A 26,504-nucleotide genomic window follows, 5' to 3' on the forward strand; every position below is an offset into this window, starting at 1 on the left:
GCACATGCTAAAAGCATTGCACCCTTTTCAAAAGGAGAGGTCACGGAGACGCCTGGAATCTGCTGCACTCCCTGATCAGTTGGAATCAACTTGCCTTGTCTGAGAATCAAGATTGATAGTTAACTGTTCTTGCCCCATTGCCTTGCCAATTAAGACCCAACAAATCAATACACTCTTCTCATTCTCCATAAAACTGGGCCTCTTAGTTCTGATGAGCGCAAGACAAAAACCTTTCAAATTCTATTCTCCTTTAGCAATGTTTTTAAAAACAAAAAACTTTTGACAGCATCAGGATTTGGTTCTGGTGCAATATACTTAAGGTGGCAGTATCTTCAGGAATGAAATAGTTTAAAATGCTATTTTCCAAGAGTATAATATTTGCATCTGAAACGTAGCGACAAAACTGTAATAACTAGTAGGACGATTAGATCTGTGCCTAAAGTAAACATGAGCACTAAAGAGGGGAAAGAACAAAGTTCTTAAATGATTTATTCAGAACAATATTAAATCAGTGGTTTACCTGTGGGTTTCTGGGTTTCTAAGGACTTTCCTTTATAAGTATCAAACAAATTGAGTGACGAGTACTTGGTTTTTCCATCCTTTCCCTTTGCAGTTTGCCCCAAACGATCTGACATCTCGCTGGAAGGTCATTGAGTACGGTGGTTCCTTTAGGCACCCCTTGAAATGTGCCTCCTTCTAAAGGAGAAGAAAAGTTCATAGATAATTTCTCAGCAGCATATCTGAATATGAACAGTCTTTGTCAATGTATTTCATTAAAACATAGCAATAGTTCAGTACTTAGTGCAAGCATGATTTTGGTGTTGGGTCAAGTTTAAAATAGTCTTTTTCCAGTGGAGGGCATAGACGGACAATGTCAGGTACCTTTGACAGAAACATTAAGTTTGTATTGTAACAAGTGATGATCAGCAATTCTTGGGCACAAGATACCTGGCAAGGACGTACAGGGTAAACAATGGATTAACTGGTATTTTTGTCAGTAGACTAGTAATCTGAAGACCTTAGCCAGAGGTTTTGGAAAGGTGCAAGAATCCCAGACACATGGTTTAAATTTGAATTCAGTTTAAAAAAAAAATCAGGAATAAGTAAAAATCAAGCCTAATTATGACTCTCATGACTATCAACTGTTCTTAAAAAAAAAAATACATCTGGTTCACTAATGTCCTTTAGGGAAAGAAACCAATCATCCAGACTTGATTTAGCCTAAATATGACCAGAATAATTTGGTCAATTTGTAACAACCTTCTGATCAATTAAGAATACGCAAGAAACGCTGACAGAGGCAGCAACTCAGACAAAGTAAATTAAAAAAAAACAAACAGATGGAAATAAGAAAAAGACAGACAATTCTACTTAGCAGGCCAGGCAGCAGAGGAGCAGGAAAGCTGACGTTTCAGGTCAGGACCCTTCTTCAGAAATGGTCCCGACCTGCAACATCAGCTTTTTCGCTCCTCTGATGCTGCCTGGCCTGCTGTGTTCCTCCAGCTCCACACTGATCTCTTATTCCAGCATTGGCAATTCTTACTATCTTTCAGACAATTCCACTTGTAGTTTACAGAATTTCAAACAAATCTAATTTCTAATAACCAAAAGAAAAATGACACAGTAAATAGTATAGTTTTTCTCTCAGTAGCAGCTTTGGCCAACTCTACTTCCCCTATGAAAAGGGAAGAAGCCAGCATCATTTGTTCACCATCTGACACTCTAAAGGCCTTGTACAGTTAGATAGTCTCTGCATCCTTTACTATGCATGCAAAGTATTCCAGAATTTACAATTACAGTACATGAGAAGAAAAACATGTAAGGATGTACAATTACACATTTCAGCAGAATGAAGAATCCCTACAGTGCATTATTCCAAGCAGCCATGTTCAAATCCTTGCCTGTGTATTCCTTCAGGCTGGACCCAAGGAGTCTTAGTTGCTAAAATAATCTCCCATGCCTTGCCACTAATTTGGACTGACCCAGTGGGGGAAGGCATACTTCTGACTTGATCTGAGCTCGCTGGACTGGTTTGGATCCTGATCAGACGTGGCAAGTCCAAGCTGCTCAGCTAATCCCTTCTGCATTGGTCCAAGGGCACAAGTCCTCCAGTGATCCCCTTTACACAGATTTGACAATGTCAATTTTCTGGTCTTTCAATTTGGTTATGGGAACCTCTGTATTGTTCAAATCTTCTTTGCTGGTGTAGATGGTCATGTGCACATCGCTGACCATTGTTGTGGTAACATTGATCAGGCAGGGGATCATGCTAATTTTTAAACAGTTCACTCACCTGGCTGCAGCTTTTGATCCTTTCCTCGCTTCAATTCTGAATGCATGGATAGTCTTCAATTTCTTTGCCTAGGATGCTACACTGACTACGCAAATATATGCAGCTTGATGATAGGAAAATGGATAAAGCTGAAAGTTGCCTGCACACATATGAAAGCTGAACTCGGGCCTATAAACAAGGGCAATGCTTACACCAGGAAAAGTGAAGTGGAACAAAGCCTTTGTGACAGGTGAAGTAGTGACAAGCTGAGGGATCAAGCACCATTAATTCTCGAGAGAGAATAGGTGTGGAACAAAGCTAAAACAGTGCCACAAAAGTAGACCAAAATGAAGAAGTGGTGGATAATGAAGCAGTCAGCAATGTCATATGCTCTCTAACAGCGTACACAAATGTTCATGGAGTCCCATTGCCAACCCAAGAGACTGCAGTACCTGACACAGGTTAACATCACTGCCATTACTGCTGGCCATGTCTTTTTGATGGCAAATTAAGTGGCACCATGAATAAGAGATAGGCAAAACATTATTTCAAATACACAGGTAATGGTCTAAGCAAAGACTTCAAAAGAGCCAGCATGCACATATCAAGTTGACTGCCTTCTTCTGTGCTTTAAAGATTCTATGCTCCTCATGTGTATATGATAGAACATTGCATTATACCAAAAAGCAGTGAGCTCTCTTGGGGTCCTGGTGACATCTATCCTGCAATCCTCATACTCCTTGGCAATTTACTAGATCTTATCTATGCAAATTGCTTGCAGGCTTGCAAAAGTGGTTAATTTGCTGCTAATCATGTTGGATTTCTTCACAAGGTTATTGTACCAGAACTAAGGATCACAGTCTAAGAATACATTGTAGGCCATTTAGGACTGAATGAATAAATTTCTCCATCTCAGTAATGAGGTCGGTGGAATTCTCTGCCACAGGAAATGTTTGCAACCAAAAATGGAATGGTTTCAAGGAAGAGTTAGATATAGCTCATAGGGCTAGAGGGATCAACAGGAATAGGATAATGAGTTGGATGATCACCTATCATATTGAAAAAGGTTGAAATCTTACCCTGCGCCTATTTTCTATTTATACCCCATATTTCAGAGGAAATAAACCATGATTTACAAAAGTAAATATTTTCTCTCCTAAGAATGCAGGTTCTAACTTTAAGGGTTCTAATGCTACTGAAGTTTTCTTCTGCCACTAAGATTACTCTTTAATCAAATTAGTGCAGCATTAGTGAGCTATTAAATGATTTCTAACTGCAAATCATAGTATCCTTACAGTATGATGGCAGTCAACTGAATCATATCCCTGTTGGCCCTTAGAAGGAGCAATTCACATAACCACATGGTATCCTTTTCCTCACATCCTGACACATTGGAAATTGCAGAAATATTTACAGCATAGAGAAAAGCCAAAGGTAAATAATCTGCCTATCATTTCTGCATCCTGAAAACGAAAAAACAAAAACATTCAGGGAATCCCATTTTTGAAGCACGTGGCTCACATCTGAAGGGCTACAAGAGTTAGGATGCCTATCCAAACACGTTTTAAATAAATTTTGGTAGTGTAGGCTGAAAACCCCTTTCAAAGGAACAGAACCCCACAGCTCTAACTCACTTTTTCTCATCTCTCCCCTAATCCTTTTACAAATCATTGCCACTCCTACTCCCACAAAGGGTTTTAGATTTTTCCCCATCCACTCCATCTCGGCCTGCTGAAACTTGTGCACCTTAAACCAAATCTCTACTCAGCATCCTCAATCCAAGTAAAACTACAAATGCTACATAATCCTTCCTTAGTGTTATAATTTTCTGGTCCTGCATCATATCACATGATTGACTTTCAGTTTGAGGGAGGGAAGGGGGGTTCAGGTAGTACTTTAAACTTCAGTGAAAGTAATTCTGATTATGAATAAAAAAAACGGCTAGCTAATGCGAACAGGCAAATTACTGAAAGAGACAGGTCAATGGAGGGACAATGGCACACTCTCCCAGGATATTTCAGAATACACAGAAGAGATACATTCCCATAAAGGAAGGAGGGAAGGATCTACCATCTGTGATTAACTAAATCATAGGACAAAGCAGAGGGAGACCATTTGCCCCAACAAGTCTGCACTGACCTCCAAACAGCACCCCACCCAGGCCCACCTCCATCCTACCCCCATCACCCATTTCCAATGGGCAATTTAGCATGGCCAATCCACCCAACCTACTCATCTTTGGGCTGTGGGAGGACAATCAGAGCACCCAGCAGAAACCCATGCAGACACAGGGGCAATGTCCAAACTCCATACAGACACAGTGACCCAAAGCTAGTGCTCGGCATTGCATGAGTGTTTTGCTGGCTAGGCCAGCATTTATTACCCATCCCCAATTGCCCAGATGGCAGTTAAGAGTCAGCCACGTTGCTGTGGATTTGGAGTCGCATTAGGCCAGACCAGGTAAGGATGGTAAATTTCTTCCCTCAAGGACTTAGTGAACCAGATGGGTTTTTCCTATCAACCAATAATGGATTCATAGCCATCATTATCATCAATTCTAGATTATTTTATTGGATTAAAGTTTCACCATCTACCATGGTGGGATTCAAATCCCTTTGCCCAGAAGTCTAGTGATAATACCACTAGACCATCATCTCCCCTGTAAAAGCATTAGAGAAAGCTAACCAATCATTTAAAGACAGTGTTTTTATAAATATTTTTGAAGAGACAGTTAAAGAGAGCACTGCTCCAATAGAAATGAGCCTGGGAAATTAATACCGAAAAATAAAAATAGTGACAGGTGAAGTAGGCAGTTATTTTCAGTGTCTTCAAAAGACAATGGTGCAGTATGGTGGCTCAATGGTTAGCACTGGTGCCTCACAGGGCCAAGGTGCCAGGTTTGATTCCACCCTCAGGCAACTGTTGGACAGCAAAAAACAAAAGGGAGCATAAAATAGCTTTGGCAAATAGGGTTATGGAGAATCCGAAAGGGATTCTACAAAATACATTAAGGACAAAATGGCAACAAGGGAGAGAATAAAGCCCCTTAAAGATCAGCAAGGCCACTTATGTGTGGAATGGCAGGAGATAAGAGATACTAAATGAGTATTTTGTATCAGTGTTTACTGTGGAGAAGGATGTGGAAGGTAGAAAACATGGGGAAATAATTAGCGACATCTTGAAAAATGTCCAAATTACAGGTGGTTCTGGACAGCTTAAAATGCATAAAGGTGGATAAATCCCCAGTACCCGAGCAGGTGTACCCTAGAACTCTGGGAAGCTCGGAAAGTGATTGCTGGGTCCCTTGCTGAGACATTTATATCATTGACAGCCACAAGATGCCAGAAGACTGGAGGTAGGCTAACGTGGTGCCACTATTTAAGAAAGGTGGTGAAGAATGGCCATGGAACTATAGACCCAAGAGTCTGACATCAGTAGTGGGCAAGCTGTTGGAGGGAATCTGGAGGGGCAGGATGTGTGTGTCTGGAAAGGCTAGGACTGATTAGGGATAGACAACATGGCTGTGTGCGTGGGAAATGGTCTCATGAATTTGAGTAACGAAAAGGATTGATGAGGGCAGAGCGGTGGACTTCTGTAAGGCATTCGACAAGGTTTCTCATGGTACATTGGTTAGCAAGGTTAGATCATATGGAATACAGGGAGAACTAACCATTTGGATAGGGAACTGGCTCAAAGATAGAAGACAGAGGGTGGTGGTGGAGGGTTGCTTTTCAGACTTGGACTGGTGCTGGGTCCACTGCTTTTCATCATTTACATCAAATTATTTGATGTGAACCAGAGGACTTACTATGGTTAGTAAGTTTGCAGATGACACTGAAACGGGAGGTGTAGTGGACAGTGAAGAAGGTTACCTCAAGATACAACGGGTCCTTGATCAGATGGGCCAATGAGTAGCAGACGGAATTTAATTTAGATCAATGTGAGGTGCTGCATGTTGGAAAGGCAAATCAAGGCAGTACTTATACACTTAATGGTAAAGTCCTGGGGAGTGTTACTGAACAAAGAGTCCTTGGGGTGCAGATTCATAGTTCCTTGAAATGGAATTGCAGATATACAGGATAATGAAGGCAACGTTTGGTATGTTTGTTTTTGTTGGTCAGTGCATTGAGTATAGGAGTTGGGAAGTCATGTTGTGGCTGTACAGGACACTATTGGAATACTGGTCTCCCTGAAATATAGGAAGGATATTGTGAAATTTGAAAGGGTTCAGAAAAGATTTACAAGGATATTGCCAGGGCTGGAGGGTCTGAACTATAGGGAGAGGCTGAAAAAGACTGGGGCTATTTTCCCTGGAGGATTGGAGGCTAAGGGCTGACCTTACAGAGGTTTATAAAATCATGAAGGGCATGGATAGGGTAAATAGACAAGGTCTTTTCTCAGGGGTGGGCGAGTCCAAAATTAGAGGGCATAGGTTGAAGGCGACAGGGGAAAGATTTAAAAAAAAAGGATCTAAAGGGGCAACCTTCCCACGCAGAGGGTGGCACGAGCTACCAGAGCAAGTGATGGAAGCTGATATAACAACAATATTTAAAATGCATCTGGATGGGTACATGAATAGGAAGGGTTGAGGGAGATAAGGGCCAAACTCCAGCAAATGGGACTAGATTCATTTAGTATTTGATCAGCATGGACAAGGTAGGCCAAAGGGCTTGTTTCCATGCTGCATATCTCTAATGACTAATTGTCTGTACGCAGATTGCATATTCTCCGCATGCCTGCGTGGTTTTCCTCCAGGTGCTCTGGTTTCTTCCCACAGTCCAAAAGATATTCAAGTTAGATGGATTAGCCACACTAAATTGCCCCATTGTGTCCAGGGATGCGCAGGCCAAGTCGATTAGCCATGCAGAGCTGCAGGTATTGGGTAGTGAGGTAGATTCGGATGAGATGCTCTTCAGAGGGTTGGTGCGACTTGATCGACAGAATGGCCTGTTTCTACACTGTACGGATTTTATGATTCTATAAAAGCAAACGTAACAACCCAGAAACAGCTGCAAATTAGAAAATGGAAGGGAGGGAGGAAGGACCTCAAGCAAATTAGAATTTCAGGGAAGTGGTACGGAGGATGTTAAGTGTTTATAAGGTTTTGGAGTAGAGTTGTTAAGTGTTGGAAGCAGTTCAGAGAAAATTTAGGAGATTAATACCTGGAATTGGCAGGTTGCCTCATGAGGCAATGTTTGTTGGACTTGGCTCGACCTGCTGGAGTTTAGTAGAATAGGAGGTGGTTTTGTTCAAATTGAAAGGATCCTGAAAGGGCATGACAGGGTGCATTTAGAGTAGAAGCTCTTGTTGGAAAGTCTAGAACTAGAGATTACATTAAAAATGAGGTCACCTACTTCTGACATTGAGAGAGGGGAGAAACAAAATCTCCCTGACCCAAAGAGGGTCGAGCATCTTTTGATTCCTCGTCCTCAAAATAAGTAGCAGAGCAGAGTTGACTATTTAAATGGCAAAGGTAGATTCTGGATGTTTCAGTCAGTTTAGTGCAGTGGAAGCTGTGCACTGTCAGGGATGTTGACTTTCAAATAAAATATTTAGCTACAGCTGACTTCCAGTGTTTCTGATTAAACATTTGATGTACAATGGCACTAAATTAATAAACAGCAGGCAACTCACTGACAGTAGTCAATTTTCTCATTCCAACATTTATTAAATTGGATTGTATGTTTATTAAGCAACTGTGGCCAATGCATTCCAAAGCAGTACAATACAAATATTAGAGAGAAACAGCGAGTACAAGTCTTCACATTCAGGATCAGCTGTGGTGAGAAAATAAATGAAAATAGAAAATGTTTGCAATAAACCCTCTCTAATACATGCAAAGCAGCAGTTTGCAAATTCTAAAAATTCTGAAATATTCAGTCAAATCCCACTGCCACAAAGAAAAAAATTATACATCCAGTCAAACACTGGCACTTTTTTTTCCCCAAAAGAAAAAAAAAAAAAGAGAAGAAAAAAAAAAAACTTACTTTCACTCATGATAGACAATACTGTTATGGAGGGAGTCCCAGGATTTTAACCCAGCAACATTGAACAAATGGTGATGTCCTTCCAAGGCAGGACAGCACGTGCCTCAAAAGGGGACGCACCCCTAGGTAGTGACCCCACACATCTACTATCCTTATCCTTCTCAAACTATAACAGCCACAGCTTTGGACTGTACTGTCAAGAAGCCTTGTGAATTTCAGTTGTGCATCTTGCAGATGGCATACAATGCTACAACTAAGCACTGGTGGTAGAGATAATCTTTTGTTTGTTGATACAGTACCAATCAAGCAGGTTGGATAATGTTAAAACTTGTTGCTGGAGCTGCATTTACTCAGGAAAATGGAGACTGTATCCCATCACACTCTTGACTTGCACTTTGCAGATGTTAGATAGGCTTTGGGGATTCAGGAGATGGTCACTGACACCACAGAAGGTCCAGGCAATCGTACTTGCCACTCGTCAGCCCAAACATGGATACTGTCCAAGACTTGTTGCGCTCGGTCATGGACTGCTACAGTACCTGAGAAGTTGTGAATAGTGAACATTGCACAATCAAATATTTCCACAACTGACTTTATGTTGGAGGGAAGATTTTGATGAAACAGCTTAAAAAAGATGGTTGGACCAGGACCCTGCAGGAGAAATTAGTGATGTCCTGGAGCTGGGATAATTGGTCTCCAACACCACAACCATCTTACCTTGTGCTGCATGACTCCAACGAGCAGAGAGATTTTCACCTACCCTCTCAGATTTCCACCGATTCCAGTTTTGCTAGGGCTCCTTGACGCCACATTCAGTCAAATGTAGCCATGATGTCAAAGACAGTCACTCTCCCCTCACGTTGGAGTTCAGTTCTTTTGTCCATGTTTGAACCAAGATTACCGTGAACAGGAGTTCAAGGTCAGGGCACTTGCAGCACACAAAACAATTATGAGTGAGCAAGTTATTGCAAATTGTGCTGGATTACACAATGATCCCTCCCATCACTTTAATGATGAAGAGAAGGTGGTAATTGGCCTGATTAGATTTGTCTTAGTTGGTCCAAGTACAGGTCAAATCTGGGCAAGTTTCCAAATTGCTGAGTGGATGCCAGAGATGTAACTGTACTGAAACAGCTTGGCTAGGAGTGCAGCAAGGTCTGGCACTGAAGTCTTCAATACTATTGCTGGAATATTTTAAAGGACCAGAGGCATATCCAATTCCCTCAGAAACATTAGCTTAACATCAGCATTAGCTGAAGAATGGCACCTATGAAACAGCTTGGATCATTCATTTGGCATTTTTGGCTGAAGATTGTTGCAAATGCTTTCAGCTTTATCTTCTGGACTAAACAGTAATCATGCATTTAAACTGATGGCAGAAAGGGTTTTGGTGATAATGTGGGTAAAAAGTTTAAGTGTTTGTTCAACCATGACTGCATTAAATTAGTGAATGGTGGAGGACAATTAAACAACTCACTGGAGGATGAGAATCCACAAATATCCCCATCCTTAGCATTAGGGGAGCCCAGCATAGGCTGAAGCATTCGCAACAAGCCTTCAGCCAAAAAGGCTCAGTGGATGACCCATCTTGGCCTCCAGCATCATGTCAATCTTCAGCTAATTCAATTCACTCCATGGGATATCAAGAAAAGGCTGAAGGCACTGGATATTACAAAAGAGTTTTAGTCATGGAGAGATTGGATAGACTGGGACTGATTTCTTTAGAGCAGAGGAGACCAGTAGATGTCCATCATTGGATTAGGAGACAGAACATGATCAAGATGTATGGCATTAAAATAGGGCACAGGAAGGAACTTTTCCTCTTGGCAGAGGGATCAATGGCGAGAGGTAAAGGGTAGGAAGGTTTCAAAGGAATGAGTGGGTTTTTCACCCAGAAAATGGTGGGAATTTGGAACTCACTGCCTGAAAAAGGGTGGTATGGGTAGAAACCTTCAACATTTTAGTAGCATTTGGGTGTACGCTTGCAATGCCAAGACATATGGGTAAAGTACTGGAAAATGAGATTAGAATATTTAGGTGGCCAGACTTGATGGACCAAAGAGGTCTACAGCATAGAGAAAGGTCCTGTGACTCTATGGAAGGCAATGGACTATGACAACATTATAGCAACATTACAAAAATCTTGTCACACCCCTAGTATAGCTGTTCCAGTAGAGTCACACCACTGACATCTATCTGATAGAGGGAAAATTGTCCAGCCACATCTTGTACACAAAAAGCAGGACAGATCCAAACTGATCAATTACAGACAAGTTTCGATTATCAGTAACGTGGTGGAAAGTATCACTCGTTATCAAGCAGTACCAGCTCAGTTGACACCTAGTTTGCGTTGGGCAGGGCCACTCCACTGATTTCAATACAGCCTTGGTTCAAGCATTGAGAGAGAGTGAAGGCCACATTTGAGTAGGACATCAGGGGATTCTAGCAAAACTGCAACAAATGGGAAGTCAGTAGTGGCTCTCCTTCAGTTGCAGTCATAATTGGTACATAGATCAGCAGTGGGAACATTCACCAATTACTGTGCAATGTTCAGCACTTTGTGATCCCCAGATAGTGAAGCAGTCCATGATCAAATACTGCAAGACTTTGATAGTAGCCACTTTTGGGCTGACAAGTGATAAGAATGATTCACACCACACAATTGCTAGCCAATGACCATTTCCATCAAGAGAAACTTTAACCTCCACCCCTTGACATTTCAATGGCATTACCATCACTGAGTCCCCCACCATCAATATCCTGGGGGTTTATCATTGATCAAACAAGCAATCAGACTCGCCATATAAATGCCATGATTCTAAAAACAGGTCAGAGGCTAGGGATCCTGCAGTTTATCACTCTTCAGCTGACTCCCCAAACTCCACCCACCATCTATAAAACACGTCAGCCATGTGATGGAAAACTCCCCACTTGCCTGGATGAATGCAGCTCCATCAACACAAGAAGCTTGACACCATCTAGGAAAAAGCTTGATTGGAGCCACATGCATAAACATCCATTCTCTCCACCAATGCGCACTATCTACAAGATACAGTGCAGGAAATTTAAAAGATCCTTAGATAACACCTTACAAGTCCATGACCACTTCCATCAAGAAAGACAGAAGCAGATGTATGACAACACCATCAGCTGCACATTCCCCAAGTCACTCACCATCTTGATTTGATAATGGTTATTCCTTCAGTTTTATTATGTCAAAATCCTGGAATTCCCTCCTTAACAGCATTGTGGGTCAATCTACACCACGTGGACTGCAGCAGTTCAAGAAGATCGCTTACCACCTTCTCAAGGGCAACTAGAGACAAGCAATAAATGCTGACCCACCCAGCAATGCCCACATCCCACAAATTTTAGAAATTCAAAAATAAGAAAAAAAAATCAAAACCAAAATTCAATGAGCTGAATGGCCTACTCCTGTTTGTGTTGTGCTGCACTTCGCTTTCATGCCTGCTCCCCACCCCGGCCCCACAACATACAAGATGGCAATATCTATGAAGGTGCCTCCTTCTTCACCGAGTTGAAAAGACTTCTTGTTGTTATACTCCTAGCTGTTGTACGTTCACCACTGAAGTTCACAACATGTATTAGATCCAGCTCTAAAAATACAGGTATTCTTTATCCGAAAACCTTGGGACCAGCTGTTTTTCAGATAAAAAGATGTTCCCTTTTAGGATACACTCAACAGTCAGGAGTGTCTCCATCTTCAAACTTATCTCTGCTTAGCAGAAGAGTTGTTTAACTGCTAATTGGAGCCTGATTTCAACTCTCTATATACAACAGTCGATAGAACATTTTGCATAAATTTTAGGCTTTTGGTCTGTTTTAAGCAAGCACTTCTACCACTGGCAAAATCAAATGTTGATCTGAGTAGGTAAATACCCTACTCTCTTCTAACTGCTGGCTCAGACTGCGAAGAAGTGGGTATGCAGTGTACCCATCAGCATAATGTGCACTGGAGGTGTAGAACAAAGTATTTTTTTTTAAAAACTTAGGAATACACAATGGAAAGTGAAATTCGACTGATAAAAACATGAAGTCCATTCACGACCTTCGAAAAAGGTTGACTTTTAGGTATGTTCAAGCCAGGCAAAGTTTTTCCTTCCCCAAAGTGCCCTAACTCAAATGTATCTACAGATCTGTTCAAGTCCACTTTTCAAAAGACCTTCACTTGTTAGGTCATGGCAACATAGTGGCTCAGTGGTACAGCTGCCTCAACACCAGGGGCCTGGGTTCAATTCCAGCCTCTGCCAATCGAGTGGAATTTGCACATTCTCCCCATATCTACATGGGTTTCCTCTGGGTGCTCTAGTTTCCTCCCACAGACCGAAGATATGCAAGTTAAGTGGACTGGTGATGACATATTGCCCATTGTGTTCAGGGATATGCAGGCTAGGTGAATTAATGATGGGAAATGCAGAGTTACAGGGATAGGATAGGGGTCTTCAGAAGGTCAACGTGGACTCAAATGGGGCAAATGACCTGCTTCCACACTGTAGGGATTCTTTTTGATTTTTGGACACGCAGATAACCTGCGCCAGCCTCTGGTTTGTGTCCTGCTCTACAGCTGTTGTTTCTGCAGGAATTACCAGCTGTGCACATACAAAGTCAATGCACTTTGCTGCTAGAGCTAGCCATCACGACACAACGATAGTTCTGTATGCCAAAAGTTTCCCGAACCTTAACTTATAACAGAGGTGAAATAGCATTGCTGCTAACAGCTATACCCAGAGTGAAATGAACTCTTAGGTGGATCAGTGTCTCTGGAGGCAGGTGCAGAGGTCCCCTTGTATAGTTACAAACCTGGTCATGTTTATGGATAAAGTCCTCAGTTCAGGAAACAGTGTAAAACTCGTCAGAATCACAATGACAATGAACTTAATTTTTTTTTATATAATACACCGGTGACACAGACACTTACACTTGCACATGCTTAGGTGACTTTTGTCAGCTTTAACAGTCACATCAGTTGCAGTACTTCACAAATAGCTACAAAATTCAAAGAAAATCCTCGAGACAGCTGATCAGTCAAAACATTTACAAATATCCAACATAATTTAGACATTCTGTGGCAATTAGTTAAATCTTGCCTCTGAGGTGACAGTCAGCTCCACACTTTCTTATTTTTGATCCCCGCATAGGCCAAACGAACTAATAGCAGAAAACAATGTCACAAGGCAACATTTGAGCGCTTTAATGGCAAGGCTGGCATCACGCATAGACCAGATTGAGTAATGATAGGAAGTTATCTTCCATAAAGACGACTAGTGAACCAGGTAAATTTTCTGGTGTTGTGACCAAATTTACATTTCACGTGGGATTACAACAATTGGTAAATCAATTTAGTCTTCAGTCCCAGAGCAAAGTTGATTCAAAACATTAACTGTTTCTCACTTCACAGATGCTGCCAGACCTGCTGAGGTTTCCGAGAATTGTTTTGTAGAGTATTGCAACACTTGGTTTTAACATGCAACTCTCCTTCTGTTCCACCCTAACCAGGTCAGAAAATCCTGCTGTCTCCAACCCCAGGCAAAACCTATTTAAGATCCCAAATGTGATGAGAAGTAACTTTCCTAAATATGTCAGAGGCTAAAAACATAGCTTCAGCAGCCATGCAGGTACCTAGACCTCATGCCAGCTTATAGCTCAGCTGCCTCATTGCTTTGAGGAACAGTTAGTTTTCGGCCACTGATGTATGACTGTTGAAGTTTAACAGTCTGGCAAATCTTCAAAGTCAACTCCTGTATGGAAGATGCTATGCTGAAACACTCCCAATTTCCCAATCATACAGCCATTCTGGGATAATTAATTATTCACAGTAGGTAAACTGTAGATGGTTAGAGGCTGATTTTCCTGGTTGGAGATTTTGAGAGGTCAGGTGTTTGGGACGGAGGGTAAAAAAAAAAAGGAAAAAACATTTTTCCTACACAAGGTTGCAAATGTTTGGAATTCTCTCCGCTGTACAGTGGTGGACACTCAACCACTGGGCATATTCAAGACTGAAATCAATATATTTTTGAAACAATCAAGGGATCAAGGGACATGTTGAGAAAGTGGATACGAGTTCAATTGCCTGCCATCTTACTCATATTGTCACAGGGGTTTCGGGGCTGTGCTGCCTTGTTTGGATGCTCTTAAGCTAGTAACCATTTAAATTAGTGCCACAGATCCAGCACTCAAGGTGCATTAGGAACCCATTCATCCACTGCAGTTATGGTGCTGTTCTGGCAGTACTCCACTGCTTCAGGCAAGTGGCCACCTTTCACACACAAACTGGTTTGTCAAGGTGACAAACCTAAACAACTGGAGAACATGCATAGCCAACTGACAACTGGTCTTTCATCTACATGGGATGCATAAACTGACTAACCTGTGCCAATCAGGATTGGCTCAATGATGAAACCGATAACCTCCCTTGAGTCAGCTAACTAAAAATAGTGAAGCCAGGTCTTCAAGTGTAAGATGGGTGGAGAAAAGCACCAGATGGAGTGCGATTGCTTTTGATGCTAGATTTTGCCAGTGACTCTGTGTTAGTGCTAAGCAGTTTGGAGGGATGTACTGAACAGAAAGTTTACAGGTTGTAACTGGAGAGTTCAGCATCAATCATTTGCTCTTGGTGTCAAACGTTTAATAAAGAAGAAAGGTGGAAAGTTAAAAAGCGTTGTGGGTACCAATAAATATGGAGGTTGTGGACAGAAATTATTGACGGGATTCAGCAGCTGAATGTTACAACATTAAATGGGACAGAGCAAAAGGAATCACCAAGATTAAGATTCCCACTAAGAACAGGAGCCTCCTGAATGGCGAAAATGCCTTTTGGGATGTCTTACTGGGTCAATATAGAGGATTAAGCTGAAAACTGCAGATAATATGCTCTTGCGTATTTCCATCTAGTACAGTGTACATGAAGCGCCATCCTTCAATAATCCACTATTCAGTGAATCGTGGTAAGCTTCCAATGATCACATTAAATATTTAGTTCCCAAGGCACATACTAAACAGAGCACTCAGTGAAACAATTCCCTGACAATAGTGTTTATAATTGAAAACAATGCAGTGGGTATAATTTTGGCTCTGTCACTAATTCTTCAAAAGCAAAAGGGAATTCAAGATTGAGACTGAAATCTTTCGAGACTAAGCAAAATCAAGGAAGGGGAATTCAGGTCAATGATCAGCTGCGATCTTCTTAACACTGTAGAGACTGCTCCTATTGCCAATCAGGGCTCAGTGCCAAAATTGCATCCTTCTCGAACTAAACCATCAAGTGCACTAAATTACAGATGTATAGAAGTGCTGATGTGAACCCTCGAGGTACTAGTGACATCACATCTCTAAAACAGAGTGTAGCTTTGGTCTCCATATTCAAAAGGTATAAATGGTTTAGAAAAGATTTACTCGACTGATACCTAGAATGAGTGGGTTGTCTTATGAGAAGAGATTGGACAAACTAGGCTTGTTTCCACTGGGGTAAGCTTCACACAGTCAGGAAGATGATCACATCCAGAGCGAAACATAGCTCGAGTGAGTATAGAGTTTGGGGAAATTTGGATGCAATGTGGAAATTTGGTGCAGAGGGAAAGAGGTGCCTTTGTTGGTTTTTTTTTGGATCAGAGTTCACACGTTTTTAAAGAAATGGGTTAAACTGAAGCCCAGGAACAGGGCTCAGCAGAAAGGAGTGACATTATAGGTAAACTGAAAGTTGGTTGGTTGGTGATAGCTAATAATTTGATTACAGGTCACTTTTAGATTGAAGATAAATAGGGCAAATAGTTTACAGGCTACAAACTAAAAAGACCAGTACAAAAACAAAACTAAAAAACAAACAAGTAATTAAAACAGATGTTGGGCCAGGCAAATGTGTTGTAACTGGATGATGTGGGGAGGTAATGCATCCCATTTTGGTTCGTAGTGATCATATCTGTAGCTAATGCTGGTTCTTTGGAGGAACTCCAGCTCAGAGTTAATAAGCTGTGTCGCAGTGTTTGAAGTTCAGACGACATCAGGGAGGAGACATTTACCTGGAAGCTGCGTTTCAGGAGGCAATCACACCCACCTTTGATTAACTACCTTGAATTTGGTCAGTAGTCAGGGACAGGATGGTGAGACTACAAGGCAGGTAGAGGTAACTAGGAGGTACTGCTAAAAAGGAGCCCCAGGCCTTGAACTTCCTGCACAGGCTCGATATGGATGAGAGTGGGGGCTGCCAGAAGGATGAGCAAGCTGACGATACCACTGTGGTACGGAGAGCCAGTCGGGGAGGGGGTTAGCTATAATCAGGGATAATACGGTCAAGGGAATAGACTGTTCTTGTGGTCAGGATCAACATTCCCAAAGGCTGGTATCCGCTGCCTGGTACCCAGGTTCAATATATCTAATCTGGGCTTCAGAGGAACTTGGAGAGGGAGCAGAAAGATTCAGTCGTTGTGGCCCACATAGGTACCAATGATTATACATAGAAAGATATAGGCAATATGAGCAACGAGGGGCTAAATTAAAAAGAACAAAATAGGGTAATAATCTACAGATCATTACCTGAGCTACAAGTAAATTGGCACAGGGTCAAAAAGATTAAGAGGTAAGTGCATGGCTCAAAAGATTGGTGTGGGGGGCAAACAGACTCATGGACATTGGCACCAGTGCTGGGGAAAGAGGGAGCTGTGCCAGGAGGACAGGCTCCACCAGAATCATGCCGAGACAGCAGTCCTGGTGAATTTCATAACTTGTGCTGTAGACAGGCTTTAAACTAAATATGTGGGAGAAAGTCTCATCAACGGTTACTAAAGTTACCAGAACAAGTAATAGGACAGACAGTATGGAAAGGGTCAGGAACCTAATTTCAGGCACAGCAGATAAGGGGACAACTATGGGAAGGGAGGTACAATCAATGAACAATGAGGGAGGGTCATTTGACCAGAAACGTTAACTGACTTCTCTCCACAGACATTGCCAGACCTGTTGAGTTTTTCCAGCAATTTGTTTGTTTCTTATTTGCAGCATCTGCAGTTCTTTGTTTTTATGTAGAACTGAGGGTGCTGTACTTAAAATGCATGCAGTACACAAAACAAGGTAAATGAGCTTGTAACACAAATTGAAATTGGTAGTAACAATATTGCAGGTATTAGAGAAGTGGCTACAAGGAGATTAGGGCTCAGAACTAAAAGTCCAAGGACATATGTCCTATCAAAAGACAGCCAGATGGGCAGAGGTGACAGGGTGCCTTGTTAGTAAGAAATGAAATTAAACTGATTGCAAGTGACATGGAGTTGAAAGGCATAGAATCTGTGTGGGTAGAGTTGAGGAACTACTAGAGTTGAGGTACAGGCCTCCAAGCACTAATCAGGACGTGGGGAAGAAAAAGCAGGAGATAGAAAAGGCATGTGAGAAAAGCACTACTATAATAACCATGGGGGAACATCAGTATGCTGATGGACTAGAGAGCGAGAGCGAGATCTCAAGAACGGGAATGTCTATGAGCTGTTTTTTTTTGAGCAGCTTGTGGTAGACACCAGAGGGAATAGTCAATTCTGGAATTCATGAAGGAGGCTTAAAGGTGAAGGAACCCCTGGAGGGGAGTGGCTATAATTTGATAGCCTTCACCCTGCAGTTTGAGGGTATTACAATTGAGTAAAAAGGTAACTACAAAGATATGAGGGTTGAGCTGGTCAGAATTGCTTGGAAGGGCAGCCCAGTAGGGAAGACGGTGGAGAAGGGCAGGGGCTTCTGGGGGAATTTGGGAGGCAGAGCAGAAATTCATCCCCAGGAAGAAGTATCCTAAAAGGGAGAATGAGGTGACCATGGCAGACAAAAAAGGGAAGTCAGGTACAGCATAAAACCAAAAGAAAAAGCATACAGTGTGAAGATTCATTGGAAGCCAGAGGATTGGGAACCCTTTGAAAAATCAGCAGAGGTTAACTGAAAAAAAAACAACACAATAAAGGGGGTGGGATGGACGGGCAGAAGATGAAATACGAGATTAAGCTAGCTAGCAATTTAGAAGATTCCAAAAAGTTTTCCAGATATCTGAAACGGGAAGAGAGGTTAGCGTGGACATTGGATTGCTGGAAAATGACACCAGAGATGTAATAATGGGCGACAAAAGATGGTAGATGAATTGAATAGGTGCTTCGCATCAGTTCTCACAGTGGAAGACACCAGCAGTGTACCAGAACTTCAAGAGAGTCAGGGGGCACAGATGGGATGAGTGTAGTGGCCATCACAGAGGAGATGCTGGGGAAGCTGAAAGATTTGAAGGTAGATAGATCACACCCAGGAGTTCTGAAGGACATAGTGGGGGGCTTGTAGAGGCATTAGTGGTGATCTTCCGGTAATCACTGGAGTCAGGCAGATGACAGGAAACAAGCTGGTTAACCTGATTTGGGTTGTTGGTAAGATTTTAGAATCCATTATTAAAAACAATGAGACTGCAGAGTTCTTGGAAGTGCATGGTAAAGAAAAGGGCTGAGTCAGCGCGGCTTTGTCAAGAGGTTGTGCTTGACAAATCTGTTAAGAATTCTTTGAAGATGTAATGAGCAAGTTAAACAAAAGAGAGATTGATCTATTGCGTTCCAGAAGGGCCTTTGACAAGGTGCCACATGGGAGACTAAATAAGAACTCATGGTAATCAGGGCAGTATAATGGCTTGCACTGCAGTCTGTTTTCTGCCAGTCAGCCAGACAGTAGGGATATAAGAGTCTTTTCCAGGATGGCAGCCAGTGATTAGTTGAGTTCTGCAGGGTTCTGTGTTGGAACCTCAGCTATTCTCATTACAAATTAACGACCTGGAGGAAGGAACTGAGGGCATTGTCATCGGCAAACCTAGCAACAAAGATAGATGGAGGGATAGAGATAGTAGGAACTGCAGATGCTGCAGAATCTGAGATAACAAGGTGCAGAGCTGGACGAACAAAGCAGGCCAAGCAGGAAAGCTGACGTTTCGGGTCCAGACCCTTCTTCGGAAAATTCTCTTTTCTGAACAGGTATTCTTCTTCCTCAGTAGATCTGTAGCTCGGGTTGTGGGTGTTGACGTTGGTTGGCTCGCCGAGCTGGTTTGTTGTTTTGCAGACATTTCGTTACCATGCTTGGTAACATCCTCAGCGCCAACTACACCAAGAGGAAGAAGCATACCTCTTCCAAGCGTTCAAGGATAATGGATATCCAAAGAACTGGGTCAAAAGATGCCAACAAGAACAGCAGAAAGACTCTACAAGCCCCGACACACTCATCACGCTATCCTACATCAGGAACATGTCGGAACTCACCACGAGACTCCTACGACCGCTGGGCATCAGAGTGGCATACAAGCCCACGTCAACCCTATGACAAGTGCTCACCCGAACTAAAGACCCACTCCCCGCCGTGGACAGGACCAATGTCATCTACAAAATCCCCTGCGGAGACTGCGAGAAACACTACATCGGACAAACAGGAAGGAAACTAACAAGAGTACATGAACACCAACTGGCTACAAAAAGACACGGCCAATACTCACTCATCTCAATCCACATGGACTAGGAGAACCACGACTTCAACTGGGACAACACCAAGATCCTGAGACAGGCTAGGCAGAGACAAGCACGGCACTCCACGAAGCATGCTATTAATAAACAAACACATTGAACTTGACCCCATATACATTCCACTACGAAGGAAACCCAGAAGTGAGGCAATCCATCTGAACAGACCCCAGAGTTTAAAAACCAGGCAGGAAAACACAACCGACGCTTCATCGGAAGCTGCATTGAGGATGTTACCAAGCATGGTAACAAAACGTCTGCAAAACAACAAACCAGCTCGGCGAGCCAACCAACCTCAGCATGTAGAGGAAACCTTGGCTGTACACGTCTTAGTTAGTTAATGAGTTGCAAGACTTAGCGGTCTCAGGAACTGAGTCAGTTCACAAAATACACAGTTATCGTGTTTAAAATGCAGGATGAATGTTAAATTGTGCGCGCATAGTCAGGGCAATTACGTTCTACAAACTTATCCCAAGACACACTGAAATCTTCCAGGCTGGTCAGAAAGATCTCCATACAAATGGGATCAAATCAGATCAGTCCCAAGAGTAACAGTCAGCAGTTTTTGAACTCCATGACTGATGTAAATACAGTGTGTCAGGGAAATATACAGGTGCTGCAAACAAGTTTAGTGTGCATTAATCAAGATTTATCAAGGTTTTATCAAGAATGGAGTTGGGTAAGGAGGTCACCTATAATATGCAGAATCAAACAGCTTATAAAATGATCCACTAAGTCATTACAAACTTACCAATGCTCAATGAGCTGCATTCTGGGAAGAGTATCATCAAATTCTGTATGTCTGCATCCACATAGGTAACTACATGGAGACTGAACATGCCTGTGTGGCTATCACTGCACTTAAACTGGATGGAAAATGTCAAGAATCTGCCAGAATATTCACCACCAATAGTGGACTAATCAAATCTCATAACTGCTATAAAATCTCATTCAGACAATTACAAGCTTTCTAAATACTGGGCAAATTTCTGCTAAGTGGTAACCATCTGGTGACTGAAAATTCAAAGTTAACAGATAACAGACAACTTTACTTATTCAAGTCAGTCCAGTAAAACTGGATAGTAGAATTACAGATTGTGCACTTCAAATTCAAGTTAGGCCTGGTGACATTGTGGTGAAGGCAAGATGATTTTAATGGTTGTTGGTTTTCAGTAGTGGGAATAATTTGAAGTAACAACATACAAACAGTACTCAAGAATTTAAAAGAAAAGAACCACGAATGCTGTAAGTTGGGAACAAAAACAGAAAAGTTGCTGGAAAAGCTCTGCAGGTCTGGCAGCATTTGTGGAGAAAAAAAACACTGGGGAAGGATCACTGGACCCAAAACACTGATTTTTTTCTTCACAAATGCTGCTGGACCTGAGCATCGGTCTAGGCCCGAAACATCAGCCTTCCTGCTCGGCCTGCTATGTTCATCCAGCTCTACACCTCGTTATCTCATTTCCAGCAATTTCTGTTTTTGCTCATGCATTTCATGTTCAGTGCACCTCACTAGAAAAAAAGTCTGCACTGATGCTAGCACTGCTGAAAATACAGATTTTGCCCAAGCATTTTGTCTTGTGCTCATCAGGACAATTTGTAAGAATACAATTTGAAAAAATAAGATAACATTAGAATGCTCAGTTGGGCATGCACGTGGGCATCAAGTGATATTATTTATACACAGGTCTCCATCCTTTGCTGACAAAGGACACATGCAGGCACTGCAACTGTTTCAACTAAAAAAAAAATCGGTGGCAGCCAGAGGTTCGTTTAACAGAGCAATACCCTGATCAGAGTCAGGGTATCTACAATCTAAACAAAACTTGGCAGTTTACCGTCAGTCTATAAACTCTCCATGACCACCTCTCTACCAACCATCACATCTTTCTCAGTCTAAGTGTTGGTTTTCCCCTTTATTGGCATTTTTCTGAATCATCCTGACAATTGTAAGCCAAAAATCTTTGGCAAAACCATTTTTTCCAGCAATGCTAAGGTCCATGCTACCATTATTAAATTAGTTTATAAACAACATAACCCCAGATGCCAATTTTGTACTCATCAGCATAATCAAATACTATTCAGCATCTCATGACACAGCAAAACTGAAAAAAAATTTAAAAAAAAAACACGAAACACTCTAGCTGCAATAACAGCAGCTATACTTGTTGAATGCAAAACTAACCAAATTAAAAATCTCAAAACAGACACTGAAGTACCAATGTGATATTAGAGGAGGTGCTACAAACACCTGTATTTCAAGTATTGCACAAGCAATTTAAGCTGAGCTCTGGCAGTCTGAGATATTATCAAAACCACGGAGGTGATCCAAGCCATCACTAACACTCCACTTACAGAATCTTACAGCAACTTCTTGGTATCTAGTAGAAATGGGCCACATTAAATGCTTGAACATCTGAGTGCTTAAGTATTTATCATACTAGGTAAAAACAAATCCACTATTTCTGAAAGAAGTTGCAACTAAGCAATGACCAGAGTGATACCAAATAGCAATGCATGGAATCTCAAAGCACTTCATTCTCTAGAAAAACAGCATACTTGCTAACAGTACAACTCAATCATGGGAGCCCATCAAGATCAAGGTGAAACCAAGTTTGAAACAAAAACAGAAAGTGGTGGAAATACTCAGGAAGCATCTGTGGAAAGAGCAACAAACGGTCAAAGCTTTAGGCATGGAACCCTTCAGAACTGGGAAAACCGAAGATGTAATTGATTTTGAGCGAGGGATGGCTGGAACAAGGACAGAAAAGAGTCTGTGATAGGATGGAAGACTGAGTGACAGAAGAGCCCTCCAGGACCAACTGAGAATGGCAATGCGTCAGGACAACCAAAAGATAGGCCTATGATACCAGCAGCTACAGTACTATACAAAAGCAAAAAAAAAGAGAAGAACCTAAATAGGTAAACAGAAGGAAACAAAACAGATCGAAGTTGACAATCTATGATTGATGAACACAATTGTTGAGCCCAACAGCCTCCATGCGCCCAATCCAAAAATCTTAAGTTTGTAGAACAGAACTCTATGGAACTGGAACACTGGCAGGCTGAGGATCCAAATGCCAGTATGAGCACAAGGTGGAAAATTAAAATAACAAACTCCAGAAGCCCAAAGGTCATACCTGCAAACTAAACAAAGATGTCTGCCAAGCTGTTGCCAAAATCTTCTTGTGTTCTTATGTTAAAGAGATAACATTGTGAGCAGTGAATACAGTATACTAAATTGATATTGCTTGTTGAGTAACACCAAGTTTGCTGTCTATTCCATGCCACGTTACCAACGCACTTACAAGAGACAGGGATATGATAAGTCTCAGCATCCCTCAAAACAGGGACAGTATAGCAAACTAAACAGCTAAACTTCCTATTCTTGAAAATGTCAGGAACCTCAGTCTCGTAAACAGCAAGGACTGAATTAGGCACAAATTGAATCCCCAGCTGTGTGCCGTGGGGAAAACTGCCTAAACACTCCTTTATCTAGGTTCAAGAACTTATCACTCAGAAGTACCATTTCATGCGTGGTGCCATAATGCAGTCAAAATACCAAGAGGCAGAGAGAAGGGCAAACTTTCAGGAGACTAATTATATCAAGGGATATGGAGATGGTAAAGGAAAACAGCACTGCGGTAGATGATCAACCATAATCTAAAAGAATGATTAAGCAGGCTCAATAGGGTGAATGGCCTACTCGTGTTCCAATCTTCTCATCTACTATGTCCCTATAATACAACAACATTAAATAAAGAATTATAATCTAGTTGAACAAAATTGTGGGCTTTACACTGGATTGAGAAACCGACAACATAAAAAGAAAGGAGGAAGCTTGGGGAAAGACAAATACAACGTGGGATGGGAGGGACTGAGCAAGATCAGCAAAAGCACAAAAGAAATTCACTGGAAGCTGGGGTTGATAGAGAACAGAAGTAAACAAATGACAGCGGTGCTACACTGAGCTACTGAAAATCTTTGTGGGAGGCCATTAGGTCAAGCGTGATCTGCTCAATTTCAGCAGTAACATTAAAACATGAAAGAGAAACTGATCAGGCTAACCACAGCTGTATTTAAAAATAGATCCAATCACAGTGCTTGTAGTTCTGCTTCTATCCAAATAACATAATTATGAGATTAAAAAGGGCTAAAAAAGTACCACTAAGTCTGAAGAAAGATACAGTTGTATCCACTCAGTCACATTAACTTAAGTCTGAAGTATTTGCAGGTTTGCACAAAAGCAGATTAGAAAATGCTTTGTCAAGAACCAAATCATACTGATACTGGGTCCCACATTCAAGTCTGTGTTAGGAATTGAAGGGCAGTTACAATTAGTATCAGAAATGTCTGAACAAAATAAAATTTAAAAAGTCAAAATTTCCCAGTTTTGCTTATTGCTTCCTCACGTCAGCGGGCGAGCACTACATCAGTTAAAGCCGAGAGCAAGCAAGCGAGGGAGAACACATGTGAAATCACCTTGCAGTTAAAATGAAAATTGGTCACTTGGTACCAGGGAGCAGCAGTCAGCCTCAGCTCAGTTGTATCCGTGATGGGGACCCAGATTTCTCTTACATATGTGCACACTCTATTTGCTCCAGTCAACTACACGCTTTCAGGTTAGGGTAAGACTTGAATATCGTAGAGGCAGGTAAATTCCTTTTACTGCCTCGGAACTGGAAAAAAAAAAGGAGAGAAAACTCCAGCTAGGAGTCATAATAAATCCTGTCTGGGATTAGAGTCAACCTGATGCTTGTTCACGTTGCTGGGGACTTTTTAGACCGAATAGCCGGTTTCCACACTGTAGGGATTGTATGGATGATATTTAAGGTTTCCCACCTCCCAGTGCTAAATTTGCATCTTTCCATGCGTTTTACACATGTCCTTTCAGAGTTTATCTTGTCCACCGGATCCAAGTCCTACTCTTTGCACTATTTCCACTAAATTAGTGACTAAACAACTTTGCCTCTGGTCTCCATGCTATCCAATATTGTTAAATGTGTTCCCTCCAAGTATTGCTCCCCCTCTGTTCAAAAACTAACCCATCATTGCAAATCCATCCTCACTCTGAAGGTTGACCCACTATGAACAGTCTTTCACAGGGTTTCTATTCTGCATTGCTCACTGTCTGCCCTATAAAGGGGCAAACCACATTTTTATACTGTCCATCCATATCATGTTCTAACTTGTGATTATTTTTGAAGTGTGGCACATTTTTCAAAAGCTGCCTCAACCTATTCACATCACATGCCCAAACACGAGTTCCTTCAAGTAAGTTCCTCATAACACCAACTTTGAGAATCAATTCATTTTCCCCTTATTTTTCATATTGCACACACTACCATTTAAGACTGTCAGCTAAGAGGCACTCTTCCTGATGGCCCAGCTTTCATGCTAAACATTGTCACCAGCTACATAAGGACTTGTACAAGACAAATTTTTGTTGCAATGGAGATACTGTGGCTATGAGTTCAGAATATCAATACTCTTGTTATGTCTAACATGAATTTCTTTGTTTGACGGTATTGTGCAAGTGATCTACCGTAAGAAGGAATATCAACCTGTTCAAGCTGAATTTGTAAAGATTACAATCCCCCTTGACCACACTGGTTACCTCGCAAAACTGTCCTTTTGCAGAATTGAATATTTGAACCTTCCAATCACATTTTTGCTACACAGTAAAACAAAAACCCCAAAATCACAAATGCTAGCTTATCTGACAGTGACAAAGCAAATTCTTCTTGTCTTTCTCAACCTGCCTGCAGCCCTGGATACAAATCACTCTTGCATGATATGCTTAAAATAAACTATTCCAACATAATCCTAGCTGGCTTCCTGTCTTCTAGACTCCACAAACTTGAGGTCACTTATTATGCTGTTGCCCATGGCTTTACTAACACCAGGTCCCATTTGCCTACCATCCCTACACATGGACTTACACTGGCTACTAGCTTAAAACAAAAACACTTCAGTCTGAAAATCTTATTCGTAGTTCACACATCCATGGTCTTTTCTCCTTGTCCATTTCTAATCACTTTCAGACACGCAGCCCTCTTTAGCTATAATTTCCTCCAGCGGTACAACCCAAGGTATCTATTGCCAACAGGTCCTCCAATTCAAGTCTCTTGAGCATCTTTCATAACCATTCCACCATTGGCAGCTGTGCATTCAGCTATCTAAGCCCAACCTCTGGAATTCTCTGCCCAAAGCTTCTTCACCTTTTTCTTCCTTTAAGAGGCTTTGAAAGGATTTATCACCTCCTTATACATCTCATGTAACCTGGTGGGAACTTTTAGTTTTGGTTTGCTCCAGTGAATTGGAACACTTTACCACTTTGGAAGGTGCTGTATAAACACAACCATGTTACAGTTAGAACATTTAAACATTTGGACAGGTACATGAATAGAAGAGAGATATGGGCCAAATGCAGGCAAGTGGGACCAGTTTAGTTCAGGAAACTTGTTCAGCATGGACAGGTTGGACCAAAGGGTCTGTTTCCGTGTGGTATGAACACGACTCTATAAATGCTATTACTGAAAGACTATAACAAATTCCAAAACCAACCAAGAATGAGACACTTCATCATAGCAATTCAGGCTGTACAACACTTCAGCATTAATGAAGCATTTAGTTTATCATGCCGAGTGAAGTGAATGCTTCAATTACCTCTGACAATGAATTGTTTAAGCAGATTTGAGGGAACTCTATCGT

The 26,504-nt window shown here is 41.7% G+C and overlaps 1 protein-coding gene across 1 annotated transcript in view; it reads right to left on the reverse strand.

The window, feature by feature from the left end:
- Positions 1 to 26,504, reverse strand: part of LOC109921534 (protein PRRC2A-like) — a 94,892-nt gene that overhangs the window by 50,939 nt on the left and 17,449 nt on the right. The window contains exon 2 of the mRNA XM_048616660.1: positions 521 to 696. Coding sequence (XP_048472617.1) covers positions 521 to 635 — 115 coding nt within the window. The 5' untranslated portion in view covers positions 636 to 696. The remainder of the gene's footprint in view (positions 1 to 520; positions 697 to 26,504) is intronic.

The sequence above is a fragment of the Rhincodon typus genome, chromosome 35, assembly GCF_021869965.1.
Source record: "Rhincodon typus isolate 14 chromosome 35, sRhiTyp1.1, whole genome shotgun sequence".
Lineage (NCBI taxonomy): Eukaryota > Metazoa > Chordata > Chondrichthyes > Orectolobiformes > Rhincodontidae > Rhincodon > Rhincodon typus.